Below are 17,158 nucleotides of genomic sequence, written 5' to 3'. Positions count from 1 at the left end.
GGAGTGATGGGGAAGTTTTGGAGGGAAGGGGTGATGGGGAAGATTTGGAGGGGAGGGGCAAGGGGGAAGATTTGAAAGGGATGGGTGATGGGGAATATTTGGAGGGGAGGGGCAAGGGGGAATATTTGAAAGAGATGGGTGATGGGGAAGATTTGGAGGGGAGGGGCAAGGGGGTCGTTTTGGAGGGGAGGGGTGATGGGGAAGTTTTGGAGGGAAGGGGTGATGGGGAAGATTTGAAAGAGATGGGTGATGATGAGGAAGATTTGGAGGGGAGGGGTGATGGGGAAGTTTTGGAGGGAAGGGGTGATGGGGAAGATTTGGAGGGGAGGGGTGAGATTGGATTTTGAAAAGTGTACGATTAATGGGAAACGAACATTTATTGCAAAATGAGTTTCTTGAGACCTTCGAGTCAAAAATACGTTTGAGAAAGCTGAAGGAGGGGTGGAGTGCAGGAGAGTTTTGGGAATGTATTAAAGAGGAACTGTAAGAGATGGAATTTTTTTTTGGAATGAATAGATTTGGTGAGCAAGTCGAAAGCATCCTTTTATAGAAGAAGCAGAAAAAGGTGTTATAATATACGACAGAATACAGTTCTTCAGGGGAAAGTTTAACCTTTTTTATCAACGTGATCACGAACAACGTGGTCGAAAAACGAATGAACAATTAAAAACAACGAATAAGAGCAGAGAAGGATTTTTTTTTTTTTTTTTTTTTTTTCCCCAAAGTTGAGATTTTAAACAAGGAAGTATGGGGTGAAAGACTGGGACAAAAAACAGGGAACGAAAGTAATTGCAGCGCAATCGACGAACCGCTGAGAGAAAAACAGAGCCTCAAGGTTGGACACGGAAGCCTACTAGGCCTCAGAATACGCAACACGAATTAACGGACGATTTTGTATGCAGGTATGAAAAAATTAACACCGAGAATCTTACTAAAGACCCACTATAAGTATACACACCGAAAGATAGATACAGTTACGACAAAAACACAATTGTGAAAAAATTACTTAACTTCGAAAGCGTGAGCGCATGGACAGCTTCGAAAAAACGTGACCTCCAGGTCTTACGCCAATTCCACACTCAAATGCTTTTGTATGCTTTTGCTTTTGTCTTTGTGCTTTTGTCTGCAACAGTTGCTCCCATTGCCAATTAATTTTCACCATAGGACCTCCTGTATAATTTTAATGATAATTATGACCTCATAGCTCACATGGTACAGGCACCATAAAAAAAAACAAAAAAACTTTGCTTTGCACTTCTATATCCTCGAAACAGCTCCATGGAAAAATTGAAACATGGATCATTGTCAAGTACTCCCTATGGGGAACAACATATATTCATAATTGTCATCGGTGCCTTCATTTACGTCATAATTAGACAAGTAGAATGCTTGATCCCAGCAGTTTGATATTTCTTGAGCATGATCTCTAATCTACCATGATCTGAGCATTTTTATCTGAAATTTTAGAAAAGGTGGTAGCCTCTCAGTTGCAGTCTCATCTGGATTCCAACCAGCTCTACAAGGCATTTCAGTCTGATTTTAGACCTGCACACAGTACAGAAACTTCCTGAGTTAAGCTGGTTAATGACCTTCTCGGTTGCAGATTCTGGCTCCCCTCGCCTCTTCATTTTGCTCGATCTGAGTGGGGCTTTTTAGTGGTTGGTCATGTGTTGAGGAAGGATGAAAGTGACTGGTTGAGAAGAGTGATGGAAATGAATGTAGAAGGAAGTAGAGGATGGGGAAGACCGAGAAAGACTTGGCTGAAGATGGTGGAAGAAGAAATGCGGGCAAGGGGGTTAACAAGGGGAGATGCAGAAAATAGAGCAAAATGGAGAAGATTGTCTTGGGGACCGCAAGGCTAACCCCCGCTCTAGTAGGGAAAATGGCCTTAAAATGCATGTTGTTGTTGTTGTTGTTGAGTGGGGCTTTTGACTTGGTGAATCATAAAATCTTACTGCAGCACTTTAAGGACATTAATAGGTCTTTCTGGTACAGCCTTGCAGTGGTTTCCTTCCTACCTCTCTCTCAGAAATGAATTTGTCACCCTGGATAAATCTAGATCCAACATCTGTCCTTTTTCCTTTCTTTTTTTTGTATACAAGATCGAGGTTTGTGAAAGAGCTAACATCAATCACAAAAAAGGACAAACGGACACACAAAACACACAATAAAGGGAGTGGGAGACAAGATGGGGAGAGAGAGGGAAGCAAACAAGTACAACAGCAGAGAACAGGGACAACGGAAGATCCGTGGGAGGGAGAGGGCTTTTGGGGAGGAGGCATGGGAAGGCGGGGGAGGCGGTGGGATAGGTATAAAACACATGGATACCGCCAGAACCTCCAGGAAAGAAAGAAGTCGGGATTTCAAAAATAAAAGTAGATCTGGGGTGAATTAACGGGGGTAGAAGAGATCAAGGTTTTGGATGGGGGAAGACCAGAGATGGTGGTGAACAGCTGTTTTAAAGACCTGGAGGGAGGAGTGGGATTGCAGAGAGTGAGGGAGTTTGTTCCAGAGGTGGGAGTAAAGAGGTAAGAAGGAGTGAAGGTGAGTAGAGAGTCTTGATTTTGGCAATTTCACCAGAAGAGGGTAACTGGCAGATCTTGTGCGACCTGCAGGAATATTTGGGAGACAGAGCACAGATCAAGCTGGGGGAGCAAGGCCAGATATGAGTCGGTAGAAGACAGAAAGACCACCTACCTGCCTGCGGTAAGAGAGTGAAAGGCCCTCGGAGTTGGCTTCATCGCGGGAGATTCCAATGATTCTGAAAGCTTTGCTTTCAACAGCGTGAAGACGAGCTAGGTGTGAGGCAGGAGCACCAGCCCAGAGGAGACATAGTATTCCATTGAGCTGCGGATGAAAGCCTTGTATGTGGTGAGGATCTCAGGTGTGCCAAGGAAGGACTTCACACGATGGAGGATGCCCAGTCGGCGACTGGCTTTGGAGGCCAGATTGGAAATGTGGTTTTCCCAGGAAAGATCATGGCAGATAGTGAGACCCAAAAGCTTGAGTGACAGTTCTTGGAGACGTTTGTTCAGAAAGTAGATGGGAGGGTTGTCCAGTCGGTCTTTTCGGAGAGACATAGTAAGAGTGTGAGATTTGTCAGGATTGAAAGACATGTTCCACTTGTTTGACCAGTCTCTCTGATTTTGTCCAGGTCTGCAGAGTGAGGAGGCTGCAGACTCCCGATCTGAGGGATGAGGAATGGAGCGGCAGAGAGTGGAGTCATCAGCAAAGAGATAGAGAGGATTTTCAAGATAGTCAGAGAGATCATTGATGAAAACCAGAAAAAGCACAGGGCCCAGAACACTGCCTTGGGGAACTCCAGCCTGAACAGGAAGGGGAGATGAGAGAAACCCAGGGCCACACGTTGACTACGACTAGAGAGGAAGTCCGCAAGCCATGCGTGGAGATTTCCATGGACCATATCGAAGGCATGTGACATGTCAAGGAAGACAGCTCTAATGTCCTGTTTGGCATTGATGACCTCCATCCATTGTTGAGACACCAGATGCAGCATGTCCAGAGTAGAGTGACTTGGTCTGAAACCAAATTGATGATCAGAGATCAAGGCATTGGAGAAGAGGAAAGATTTGATATCCGAAGCAATGATGGATTCCATGACTTTGCTGATAATTGGGAGAAGGCTGATTGATCTGTAGTTGCAAGGATCTGTTTTTGCACATTTTTTGTGTAAAGTGGTGATGTTGGCTGATTTCCAAGCTGATGGCAGACGACCTTGAGCAAAAGAGAGGGTGAAGAGAATAGAGAGAGGGAGTGAATGAGCGGCAGAGCAGGATTTTAGGACCCGTGGGCTGATGCCGTTTGGTCCAGTTGCAGAATCAGAGTCGAGGATTGACAGAAACTTCTCCACCTTGTCAGGAGAAAAGGACACAGAGTCCAGGAGCATCTGCGTACGGTTGGGTATGGTGGGTACAGAGAGGGATGGGTTTGGGACACGAGATTTTGAGGCAAACACAGAGTTGAGGCATTCAGCTTTTTCATGTGCGGAGTCAGCTGTGTAGACGTTTGAGGTAAGGGAGGGGATGGAGGGGGAACAAACGCCAGAAACAGATTTCACCAGACGCCACCAGGATTTGGAAGAGGGAGACAAGTTTGAGAGTTCAGTCTTGAGAGTGGAGAGATATTGTTTTCTGGCTCTCCTGAGGGTGAACACACACTTGTTTTGGGCTTTGTGAATGGAAATGAGATTTCCTTCCGTTGGATGTGCCTTCCAGGAGGCGAAGGCAAGTTGTTTCTGGGCAACTGCCTCACCACAAGATTCCGTGTACCATGGAAGGGAGGAAGGGTAGGACAACTGAAGACGAGATGGGATAAATCTGGGCATGAGAGAGAGCAATTTACTTTCGAAGAATTCCCAGCATGAGTTAATGTCAGAGGCGGTAGAGATGGGAAACCAGTCCAGATGGTTGATGGCTGCTTGAAGACCGTGCCAGTTGGCCTGAGTGAAGTGCCAGACTCGTCGACGCTGAGGAGGCTCTCTGAGAATGGCCAGAGAGATGTCCACTTCAACAAGCACATGATCAGAAGAGCCGATTGGAGCACAAGAAGAGCAGCAGACATATGCAGGGAAGTTGGTCACAACCAAGTCTAGAAGAGAAGATGCTCCATTGACTGGGATCCGGGTCGGGAAATTGACAGGTTGTGTCAGTCCCAATGAGTCACAGAAGTCCTTTGCTGAGGAGCCATGGCTGGTGCGAGAGGTACCCACACCCAGCCAGCTGGCATGGTGACAATTGAAATCGCCACATATGAGGAAGAGAGAGTTGGGATGAGTCGATAGAAGTTGGTCCATATTATCAGACAGCGAGATGTAGATGGAGGCATCACTGTTTGGTGCACGGTACAACACACATATGAACAAAAGGTGGGAGCGAAGGGGAACCCGTAGCCAGAGGTACTCCTGGGGGTGAGGTGGAGAGTGAGGAAGAGAGTTTTTGATAAAGATAAATATACAGTCCTGTTTCATTTGGTGTTCCACAAGGGTCAGCTTTTGGACCCATTTTGTTTTTAGTTCACCTGGAACGAAGTTCAGGAGAGCTCTTGCGATGGCGTATCGTCAGTCCGTCAGTCTGTCCATCCATAAACACTTGCAACTTCTTCTCCGAAACCGCTGAAGGGGTTATTCCTCTTTGGGATATATAGATTACAGTCGATCTATGGTCGGGTCTCAAGAACATTGGCTGTGTGTTCATTTACCAAGCTTCTTGTGGAGAGATTGCCAAGTGGTTTAAGCATTCGAGCAAGCACTCCATTCAAAACCCTTAAGGAACGGCTGGCTTGGCAAGCGCAAGCTCGTGCCTTGGTAAATGAGCATACCTCCAAACCTTGTGGGGTATATAGATTAAAGTAGATCTTCCCTCAGTTCTGCAAGTAAAACTTACCGCATGGATGTCGAGATTCCTCCAAATTTCTTTGTTTAATGTTATGAACAGCATTAACGACTGAAAAGCTAATAATATGTGTTTGTGGTTTATAATATTTTACAAGCCCGGCTACGCCACTGTTAGAATTTTTGTCTTGTTTTCTCTGCAACTGTTGGTCCGATTGACACAAAATTTTCACCATAGGAGCGCCTCCTCATGTAGAATATTATAATGATAATCATGACGTCATTGGTCATGTGGTACAGGCGCCATCTTGGAAAAACCGAAAAATGTTGCACCTCTATTGCTCGAAAACCACTGCATGGAAAAAATTGAAACGTGGCTCATTGTAAAGAACTCCTTATGGGGAATGTGTTGTTAACGATGACGTCATTGGTGCCATAATTATGACGTTATAATTCGACAGGGACAACGCTTAGTCTGATCAGTTTGAAATGTATTGGGCGTGATCTATGCAACAATTATATTAGAGACTAGAACGCCACTCAGTAGAGCGCATACTCCCGCCGTGGGTTTAGTTGGAATAATACATTTTGTTTAACATCCCCTCTCCCCAAAACAATAAATGAAAAAGAAAGTAGGCCCTAACTCTCGAGAATTTATTTTGATATATCTCGGAATTGGAGGAGAAAAATATCATTTAAGAATAAGAATTAAAAACACCTCACACCCACGAAATTAAAAACACCTCAGCCACAAAATATGTAATTAAAAACACCTCGCAGCCACGAAACACGAAGTTAAAAACACTTCACAGCCAGGAAACACGAAATTAAAAACACTTCACAGCCACAAAACACTAAATTAAAAACACTTCACAGCCACGAAACACGAAATTAAAAACACTTCACAGCCACGAAACACGAAATTAAAAACACTTCACAGCCACGAAACACGAAATTAAAAACACCTCACAGCCACGAAACACGAAATTAAAAACACCTCACAGCCACGAAATAAAAAACACCTCACAGCCACGAAATTAAAAACACCTCACAGCCACGAAATTAAAAACACCTCACAGCCACAAAATATGTAATTAAAAACACCTCACAGCCACGAAACACAAAATTAAAAACACCTCACAGCCACGAAACACGAAATTAAAAACACATCACAGCCACAAAATATGTAATTAAAAACACCTCACAGCCACGAAACACAAAATTAAAAACACCTCACAGCAAGGAAACACGAAATTAAAAACACATCACAGCCACAAAATATGTAATTAAAAACACCTCACAGCCACGAAACACGAAATTAAAAACACTTCACAGCCACAAAACACTAAATTAAAAACACTTCACAGCCACGAAACACTAAATTAAAAACACTTCACAGCCACGAAACACTAAATTAAAAACACTTCACAGCCACGAAACACGAAATTAAAAACACTTCACAGCCACGAAACACGAAATTAAAAACACTTCACAGCCACAAAACACTAAATTAAAAACACTTCACAGCCACGAAACACTAAATTAAAAACACTTCACAGCCACGAAACACTAAATTAAAAACACTTCACAGCCACGAAACACTAAATTAAAAACACCTCACAGCCACAAAACACTAAATTAAAAACACTTCACAGCCACGAAACACGAAATTAAAAACACTTCACAGCCACGAAACACTAAATTAAAAACACTTCACAGCCAGGAAACACTAAATTAAAAACACCTCACAGCCACAAAACACTAAATTAAAAACACTTCACAGCCAGGAAACACTAAATTAAAAACACCTCACAGCCACAAAACACTAAATTAAAAACACTTCACAGCCACAAAACACTAAATTAAAAACACCTCATAGCCACGAAACACTAAATTAAAAACACCTCATAGCCACGAAACACTAAATTAAAAACACTTCACAGCCAGGAAACACTAAATTAAAAACACCTCACAGCCACAAAACACTAAATTAAAAACACTTCACAGCCACGAAACACTAAATTAAAAACACCTCACAGCCACAAAACACTAAATTAAAAACACTTCACAGCCACGAAACACGAAATTAAAAACACTTCACAGCCACGAAACACTAAATTAAAAACACTTCACAGCCACGAAACACGAAATTAAAAACACTTCACAGCCACGAAACACTAAATTAAAAACACCTCACAGCCACAAAACACTAAATTAAAAACACTTCACAGCCACGAAACACGAAATTAAAAACACTTCACAGCCACAAAACACTAAATTAAAAACACTTCACAGCCACGAAACACTAAATTAAAAACACTTCACAGCCACGAAACACTAAATTAAAAACACTTCACAGCCACGAAACACTAAATTAAAAACACTTCACAGCCACGAAACACTAAATTAAAAACACCTCACAGCCACAAAACACTAAATTAAAAACACTTCACAGCCACGAAACACGAAATTAAAAACACTTCACAGCCACAAAACACTAAATTAAAAACACTTCACAGCCACGAAACACTAAATTAAAAACACTTCACAGCCACGAAACACTAAATTAAAAACACCTCACAGCCACAAAACACTAAATTAAAAACACTTCACAGCCACGGAACACGAAATTAAAAACACTTCACAGCCACAAAACACTAAATTAAAAACACTTCACAGCCACGAAACACTAAATTAAAAACACTTCACAGCCACGAAACACTAAATTAAAAACACTTCACAGCCACGAAACACTAAATTAAAAACACTTCACAGCCACGAAACACGAAATTAAAAACACTTCACAGCCACAAAACACTAAATTAAAAACACTTCACAGCCACGAAACACTAAATTAAAAACACTTTACAGCCACGAAACACTAAATTAAAAACACTTCACAGCCACGAAACACTAAATTAAAAACACCTCACAGCCACAAAACACTAAATTAAAAACACTTCATAGCCACGAAACACGAAATTAAAAACACTTCACAGCCACGAAACACTAAATTAAAAACACTTCACAGCCAGGAAACACTAAATTAAAAACACCTCACAGCCACAAAACACTAAATTAAAAACACTTCACAGCCAGGAAACACTAAATTAAAAACACCTCACAGCCACAAAACACTAAATTAAAAACACTTCACAGCCACAAAACACTAAATTAAAAACACCTCATAGCCACGAAACACTAAATTAAAAACACCTCATAGCCACGAAACACTAAATTAAAAACACTTCACAGCCAGGAAACACTAAATTAAAAACACCTCATAGCCACGAAACACTAAATTAAAAACACCTCATAGCCACGAAACACTAAATTAAAAACACCTCACAGCCACAAAACACTAAATTAAAAACACCTCACAGCCACAAAACACTAAATTAAAAACACTTCACAGCCACAAAACACTAAATTAAAAACACTTCACAGCCAGGAAACACTAAATTAAAAACACCTCATAGCCACGAAACACTAAATTAAAAACACTTCACAGCCAGGAAACACTAAATTAAAAACACCTCATAGCCACGAAACACTAAATTAAAAACACCTCACAGCCACGAAACACTAAATTAAAAACACTTCACAGCCACGAAACACTAAATTAAAAACACTTCACAGCCACGAAACACGAAATTAAAAACACTTCACAGCCACGAAACACGAAATTAAAAACACTTCACAGCCACGAAATTAAAAACACCTCACAGCCACGAAATTAAAAACACCTCACAGCCACGTGATTTAAAACACATCTCAGCCACGAAACACTCAATTAAAAACACTTCACAGCTACGTGATTTAAAACACATCTCAGCCACGAAACACGAAATTAAAAACCTCACAGCCACGAAATTAAAAACACCTCACAGCCACGTGATTTAAAACACCTCACCACCACATAATTCAAAATACCTCACCACCACGTGATTCAAAACCACCACCACGTTATTAAAAACACTTCACAACCACGGAAATAAAAGTTTCAGGGAGTAGTTCAGTGACAACAGACACTGTGCCCAGATATGTAGATATATAGATAAATAAACCTGAAAATAGCAGAACCAGAATTTTTTTTGCGAGGTTTCTTCTTCTTCAGCCTCTCACAACCCTGGGTGAATATGCGATCTTTTTTTTTTAAGTTCGAATTTTGCCAAATCTCTTTTATTCGTTTGTTAATATACCTCAGCCATTGAGAAATCTGGAATTATAATTTTATTTGAGGTTCAAATTAACCCGGGACATTGTGCCAAACGATGCCTGCAAGTCTGTACATGTGATAAATAAAATTAATCGTCCACAGCCGAAGACTCTTCTTCTTCACGCAATAACAACTTCCAGCTTCCAGACCGTACATCCAATCATCTTCAAATTTTGCACACTTGTTACTCTTCATGACTTCTACTACAGTATGAAGCTTCACGTCGATCAATGAAGTGGTTCAAGAGATATAAATGTTTTTATTATTTGCGTTTAATTAACGATATCTGCCAAACCACGTGACCTATCGCAAATTCCAAAAGGGCATTTTAGTACACTGATATGCTGAATAGATTTGTGAAGTTTCCCCTCGATTGGATCACAAATCAGGGAGGAGCTTGGTTTTAAATGTTTGTGCTTAAAAACGTCATAACTCTGAAACCATGTGATGCATGACGTCATGCTCGCTGACTTTTTTGTTCATGGTTATGCGATTCCGCCTGCAAAGTTTGGCCTCGATCTGTTCAGGCGTTTTGGAGAAAATTGGATTTTAGTGTTTTTCACTCAAAACAATATGGCGGCCGAACCACGTGACCTGTGACATCATAATTACCATTAAAATATTCTGCAGACCGAGTCCCTCCTATGGTAAAAAAAAATTTGCTCTCAATCGGTCCAATTATTGCAGAAAAATGGTTTTTAAAGGAAAACAGGAAAAAAAAATTCCTGGATCCGGAATAATTTCCTGAGCTTCACCAAAAACTAATCAATTCTTCCTTATCCCAAGTGCAATCATCCCACCAACTTTCATCCAAATCCGTTCAGAACTTTTCTAGATATCTTGTTCACAAACACACGAACACACACACACACACACACACACACGGACACGATCGAATGCATTACTCCCTAGCGGGAGTAAATGTAAATTTATGATATCGCTCACGTGGTCTGGCAGCCATATTGGATCAAAAAATATGTTCAAAAACAAGAGTTGGCTCACAACAAGTTGACTGCGCAGGGTAAGTATTCTATGAATATTATCTAGTTTAAATAAATTATTTCAATATCCGATTAAGTCAGCATTTGTTGCTGGCTTTATTGTGCTTTAATGCCTTTGCCAAGTTATGACTTTTTCCATGTTATAACTACTACATGGTGGTACTACTTCGTGCAGCTCCATAAACCTTTGCCTCTTATGAGCTCAACCCTTGGTATCAACATTGCACGCATCTCACTCTGACTCACCTGTGAATCATCACAGGCACATGAATGTAATGTTAATATGCAATAAGTTTTACTGATCCCGTCTGTGCCCCGGGCCCTTAGATATGTCCGTAATATTTTGTTAGCTGTTGTTCTTTATAAGAGATTCTTAATAAGAGATCATTATCTTCAAGGTGTATTTTGTGTTTATGTTGGTCGTTAAATATTTTTCTTACTGATTGCAATTTACTGCTTTAACCTATTACTGTGCCTATCCCCTAATAAAACTGCATTCTAATATTCCAGACGTGATGTCCTTGATGAGTTGGTGAAGTTGCATAACTTTGCCAATCAATTCCTGCCCAATGCCCTGCGGCAATTCTTTCAAAGTATCCGTGCACCTGAAGAGCGTGGGGAATTCTTGGAGGCCCTTATCACCAAGTTTTCGCAGAGATTCTGTGCCTGCAACCCAGCTCTCACTTTCAAGCTTGGATTGTCTCCTGGTATGATCGGCACATTTATTACCTATTGGTTCTCTTATATCTTGTGCTTTGGTATTGGGATTGGGAGGGGGAGCCAGCCCCCTCCCCTTCTCCCTCCCCCTCCCCTTCTCCCTCCCCCTCCCCTACCCCTCCACCTCCCCCCCCTACCCCTCCACCTCCCCCCTTACCCTCCCCTCCACCCTCCCCCTCCCCCTTTCCCCTCCCCTTCCCCCTCCCCTGCCCCCCTCCCCCCTTGCCCCTCCTCCTCCCCCTCCCAATCCCCCCCCCTCTTGCCTCCTCCCATCCACCTTTTTTTGCTTCCTGAGTGCACACAGAAAGCCTTACTGTGTCTTGTTGTTGTCAATCCTTTCCTCGTACTTGACTTTTCCTTTGGAAGAATAAATCATCATGTGCTGATATTCTGGACTTCCAGTTTAGACACTTTCTTCCAATATTATGCAATCAATTAATGTCGTTAAAAAAAAAAAAAAAGAGTGTCCTTTTTGGATGGTTGCATATCCATTTGTCAATTTATCAACATTAGACTCATCCTTGCAGCATTTGCCTCACCTAGCCGTTTGGCTTCATAAATAAGCTGGACAGATGAGTGTTATCTTTCTCTTTCTCTCTGTTTCTCTTTTTCTCTGTTTCTTTGCGGATGTCACCGAAATTCTAAAATTGGCATTTAACAGTTCTTGGGCCAACATGGAGGTTCCAAGCACGATTTTGCCTCTGGTCCCAATCCCGATACTGACCTTAAGTGGTCACCCAAGGCCAGCAGACGAGCACGTACTTTAGCCTTACTCCAGTGTACACACTCCAGCACGTACTCCTGCCCGAGCTCCGATAAACTGAGAAGGGTAATCGCACCTGGAGGACGGGTGCCCACAAGTATCTACAATAAGTAATTAAGCATAAAAACAAGACGAGAACCTTTCACCTGCTACATACACTTGCATATAGCGACGTTGGTTAGAATGACTGATGTCAGAGTGGCAGGCTTGTAATTTGGTTGTTTATTTTGGTCAATATTCATGAATATATGAAGGATTTGTTTTGGCTCTGACGAAGAGCTAACACTCAATATGTAAGCCATACCACATTTCTTATGGTGTAAGCATAAAGTTGTGAAGAGTATGTTTATGACCTCTCCTATTTCCACAATGGAGCTTTACTGCATATGCTGAGACCTTGCACTCGTTTTCTGTCAAATTTTTCTCTCCTTGTGCTGTGGTACATTCAATTGTTTATAATCCCACTGTTTTTCCTTTGCCTTATTTTGCCTGTTGACCCCTTTCCCTCCCAACCGCCCACCTCCCTTCCTCCCCCCATTTCATTATGCTTTTATGGAAAAGCGAAGAAGAAAAGCGAAGCAACACCAGCCTCAACATGTATAAAAAAACTAATTTCCTTTATTATAAAAGCCTGGTGTTGCCAGAGTTCTGAGTTCAAGCCCCTGTCATACCGTTGAATTAACACCAGGGGTGTTGACTCAGCCTGTCATCCTTTTGAGGTTGGCAAAATGAGTACCAGCTTACTGGGAAGAATGAGCCATTCGAGTATCCTGCGTAGGAGTGGCGACCCGTCCAGGATTGTACCCAATAGCCGAGGAAACTGCTTCAGCAGCCCTATGCATATGAAGATGCAAAAGTAGTGGTTTTCTTATTATTATTATTATTATTATTATATTGTTAAAGTTAAGCATGCATATCACATATGTATGAAGGGATTATGAAACAGGAAAAAACATTTTAAGATTAGATACCAAGAAGTACCGTCTGGGTAGTTCCATATACTTTCCTTTTCCAAAGAATGGAGCGCATTGTGCTCTTGGGAACTTTCAACACTCGAGAAATTGTTTCATACCCTTCTCCAGATCTATGCCTCCTCATAATTCTATGTCAGAGTTATACGGACAGTTCCTTGGATTTCGTGGTAGAGTTTCTGCTCTGACGTGCACTGTCAACTGTGGGACCTTGTATAGAAAGGCGCGTCTCTTTCTAAATCATGTCCCATCAATTGAATTGGCTACAGATGCACTCCAATCAAGTTTTAGAGACATCTTGAGGATGATCAAAGGAAATTGGATGCACCTGAGCTCAATTTGGAGTGTCACAGCAATGGAGTTGAATACTTATTGACTCGAGACATTTCGGCCTTTCAGTTTTAATTATTTTATATAAATTTGTAAAATAAATATTCCACTTTGACATTATGAGATATTATGTGTAAATCGGTGACAAAAAAAAAAAATCTCTATTTAATGCATTGTAAATTCAGGCTGCAACACAACAAAATGTGAAAAAAGTTAAGGGGTGTGAATATTTTCTGAAGGCACTGTCGGAAAGTTTTTTAATTTCCTGTTTAAAATTGTTTGAAAGCTTGAACAAACTCATCATTAAAAAATGATGAAATCTATTTCCTTGCTTTCAATTTGTCTTTAACTAGTCAAGAGTTAAACTAGTCAAGAGTTAAACTTTAACTAGTCAGTTTAACTTTAACTTTAACTCTAACTTTTAACTTTAACTTTAAAGTTAAACTTTAACTAGTCAAGAGTTATTTTCTCCCGCCTCTGGAACAAAGTCCCTCACTCTCTTCAATCCCACTCCACCCTCCAGGTCTTTAAAACAGCTGTTCACCACCATCTCTTATCCTCCCCCATCCAAAACCTTGATCTTTTCTACCCCCGCTAATTTCGGTCCCCTTTTGTTTTATACCTCCCTCCCCCCCCCCTCCCTTCCCACGCCTCCTCCCCCCAAGCCCTCTCCCTCCCACACTTCTCCCTGCTCTCAAATGTTGTGTTTATGTGCTTCCCCTTCTCTCCCCATCTTGTCTTCCGCTCCCTATTTTTATATATTTTGTTTGTCTGTTTGATTTGTTTGTGAAATAAATGTTAGCTCTTTCACGAGCCTCGATTCAGTATACAAAAAAAAAAAAAAAGAGATGAGAAGGAAAGTGGAAGGAAAAGGGAGTGGCTGTGTCCTGCTCCCAGCTCTCTTTTTAGAATAACATTGCCGCCTGGAACTCTGTGATGGCACATCTATTTACATTGAGTGGTGCTGTTTTATTAGTTTATTTTCGGGGTGGCAGGGTTGTTACACACTAAGGACAAGTAATATTACAAAATAGAAGGTCAAAAGGATTGTGTCGAGAATGTCTGACAATTTTTATTTGAAGTCTATTTAAATTGTATGCATGCTGGAAATTAAGGATGGATTATGCGTGCATTGCAGATTCCGTCTATGTTCTCTGCTACTCACTAATTCTGCTGTCTGTGGATCTGAACAGCCCACATGTCAAAAACAAAATGTCAAAGCGCGAGTTCATACGGAACACACGGCGGGCTGCCATGCTTGTGAGCGCCGATTATGTTGGACACCTTTATGATAATATCTACCTTGTAGGCCACGTGGCTGCCTGAAGTTGCTCGCAGAAAGGGAGGTGAACTCAGCTGCTATGTCAAATCCTAATGCACCTCTCTTCAGCACGTTTCGTTCTCAGTTCTTCTGATTTTTGTCTTCTCCATCACTGACTTCTGCCTCACCATGCCTTTCCAATCCAATGACCCACCAGAAATCATCCTGTTCATGAGTTGCAAAATGATGCCATCATTTTTAGAGGCCATTTACATTGTAAGCAACAACTGCAATTTCCTTCTTTCTTTCCTTAGCTGGTTTACTCACACCATCCTCTCCTCCTCCCACCCCTCCCTTACATAATAATAATAATAATAATATTGGTTTCCAAGCTCATTATAATTTATGTTGCAGAAAGCACTCCATGAATTAGAATTGTATGCAAAAAAGTGTAACTGACAATTTTATCAAAACCATATTTTTCAAATAAGATCATTCTGTAACTTCTTGTTGTTGTTGTTTAGGATGTTCGACTCCACACTACAATGCTGCACAACAACGCTTATTCTCCAAACAGAATGAATTTTCATAGTTCTGGTGCTGGTGACTCGCTTGTGGGCTTCACCAAACATGCACCCAGCTATTGGATGAAGGAACACTTCTTTTCTGATTATTATTTTTGCTGTCTTTGAAAAAGGGCTTTGAGTGGAGGATTTTAAGCAGATGCCTGTAAAACTAGTGTGTGTGTGTGTGTGTGTGTGTGTGTGTGTGTGTGTGTGTGTGTGTGTGTGTGTGTGTGTGTGTGTGTGTGTGTGTGTGTGTGTGTGTGTGTGTGTGTGTGTGTGTGTGTGTGTGTGTGTGTGTGTGTGTGTGTGTGTGTGTGTGTGTGTGTGTGTGTGTGTGTAGGTTATATATATATATATATAGGCCAGCCAAGCCCATGGCACCAAGCAGATTCACAGGCTTATTTGCCACATTACACTGCTTGTTGGACCACGTAATTGACTGGGTGCTACGCTGATAGACGCCCGTGCCTCTTGTATGTTTTATATATATATATATAGTATACAGTGGGGTGCAAAAGTATCCAGTAGGTAAAAATCCAGTAGGAAATTTATTAATTGAGACGTGATAACAAAACAAATCGTTGTAATATGAAACCAAAAGCACTGGCTTGGGATTTCCATTAACTCTAAGGGATATAACAACACTTATTATAATAGGAAAAATCTAATCTGTCTTTACGTCTAATCGATAAGCAGTGTGACATCCTTTTACCTTCAGAACTGCCTCAACTCCATCTGGGATTGATTTAATTAGGTTATGGATTAATATGTTTGAGTCAAATCATTTTCCCAAACAGTTGCATTTTGCAGGCCACTGTATGTGTATATGTATGTATAAACGTGTGTGTGTGTATATATAATTATATATATATATATATATATATATATATATATATATATATATATATAATTTTATAAACAGGAATCAAATTCCTGCGAGGGGCTAAGTGTGAAAAAATTCTGACAATGCGGGGCTCAAACCACGGACCTCCGTTGATTACACGTCAACAGCCCACTGCGCTATTGAGCCAGCCGCAATCTCCTCAGAACTTTTCCACACTTAACACTGCGAGCTTTACAATGGCCGATGTCTTACGTGCCTGCGAGGCAGACCCCGAATGTTAGCGTACAGACCCCGAATGTATATACATACATACATACATACATACATACATACATACATACATACATATACACACACACACACCCCTTCCAAAGTTTTCACACTTCGATGCCACCTTATTTATTTCATGATGCTTTCGAAAGTGATAAAACCAAAAAAATGCAGATAAAATTTAAATAAGTCAGATGATTCTCAGATTAACAGAGAAAAGTATGATTCTCAGTTGCATAAGTATTCAAACCCTTTGCCTAATTAACCCGAAATCACTTCAGGAGCAAGTTATTTGTTTGAAAAGTTACAAAATAAGTGTAATACGTTTCACCTCCATGTAATCAGTGGTGTGAAATAAAAATTAAGCTCCCCCACTTATCTCAGGAGTTTTAAGGTGCAACTTACTTGGTAAACCAACAAGGCAAACATGAAGTAGAACGGCACTCTGTCGAGAGCATAGCTCCGCCAGGCTGAACTGTTTACGTTTTGTATCCCACTGATCAGGTCCGAATCCAGATCTGACTTAACAAAAATCTAATCGGCTTGTTCTTGTCACTTAACCAACTCATCCATCTAGTTTTGTCATAAGTCAAAAATATGTCATGTCATATTACATTTTGTTTTGAGATATCGTGCTATATATAATTTTTTGGCCCCATCTCTCAATAGTGAGGAATCACTCAAAAATTATCAGATCCAGATCCAGATCTTCACCAAAACCTAATAATTTCGTCCTTGTCACATACCCATCCTCTCCACCAAATTTCGTCTGAATCCGTCCACAACTTTGTGAGATATCCTGTTCACAGACAGACAAACAAACCAGAAAAAATGTCAGGCGGTAAGTAGCCTGACAGATATGACAA

The 17,158-nt window shown here is 41.0% G+C and overlaps 1 protein-coding gene across 1 annotated transcript in view; it reads left to right on the top strand.

The window, feature by feature from the left end:
* The window catches only part of FBXO8 (F-box protein 8), a 35,696-nt gene extending 19,653 nt beyond the window's left edge, over positions 1-16,043 (top strand). The window contains exons 5-7 of the mRNA XM_078775074.1: positions 11,081-11,277; positions 14,490-14,611; positions 15,137-16,043. Coding sequence (XP_078631200.1) covers positions 11,081-11,277; positions 14,490-14,611; positions 15,137-15,304 — 487 coding nt within the window. The 3' untranslated portion in view covers positions 15,305-16,043. The remainder of the gene's footprint in view (positions 1-11,080; positions 11,278-14,489; positions 14,612-15,136) is intronic.
* Positions 16,044-17,158: the final 1,115 nt, after the last annotated feature.

Source organism: Myxine glutinosa, chromosome 1, assembly GCF_964187855.1.
Source record: "Myxine glutinosa chromosome 1, kmMyxGlut1.1, whole genome shotgun sequence".
Classification (NCBI taxonomy): domain Eukaryota; kingdom Metazoa; phylum Chordata; class Myxini; order Myxiniformes; family Myxinidae; genus Myxine; species Myxine glutinosa.
The sequence above is the reverse complement of the archived record's forward strand: the minus strand, read 5'-3'. Positions and strand labels throughout refer to the sequence as shown.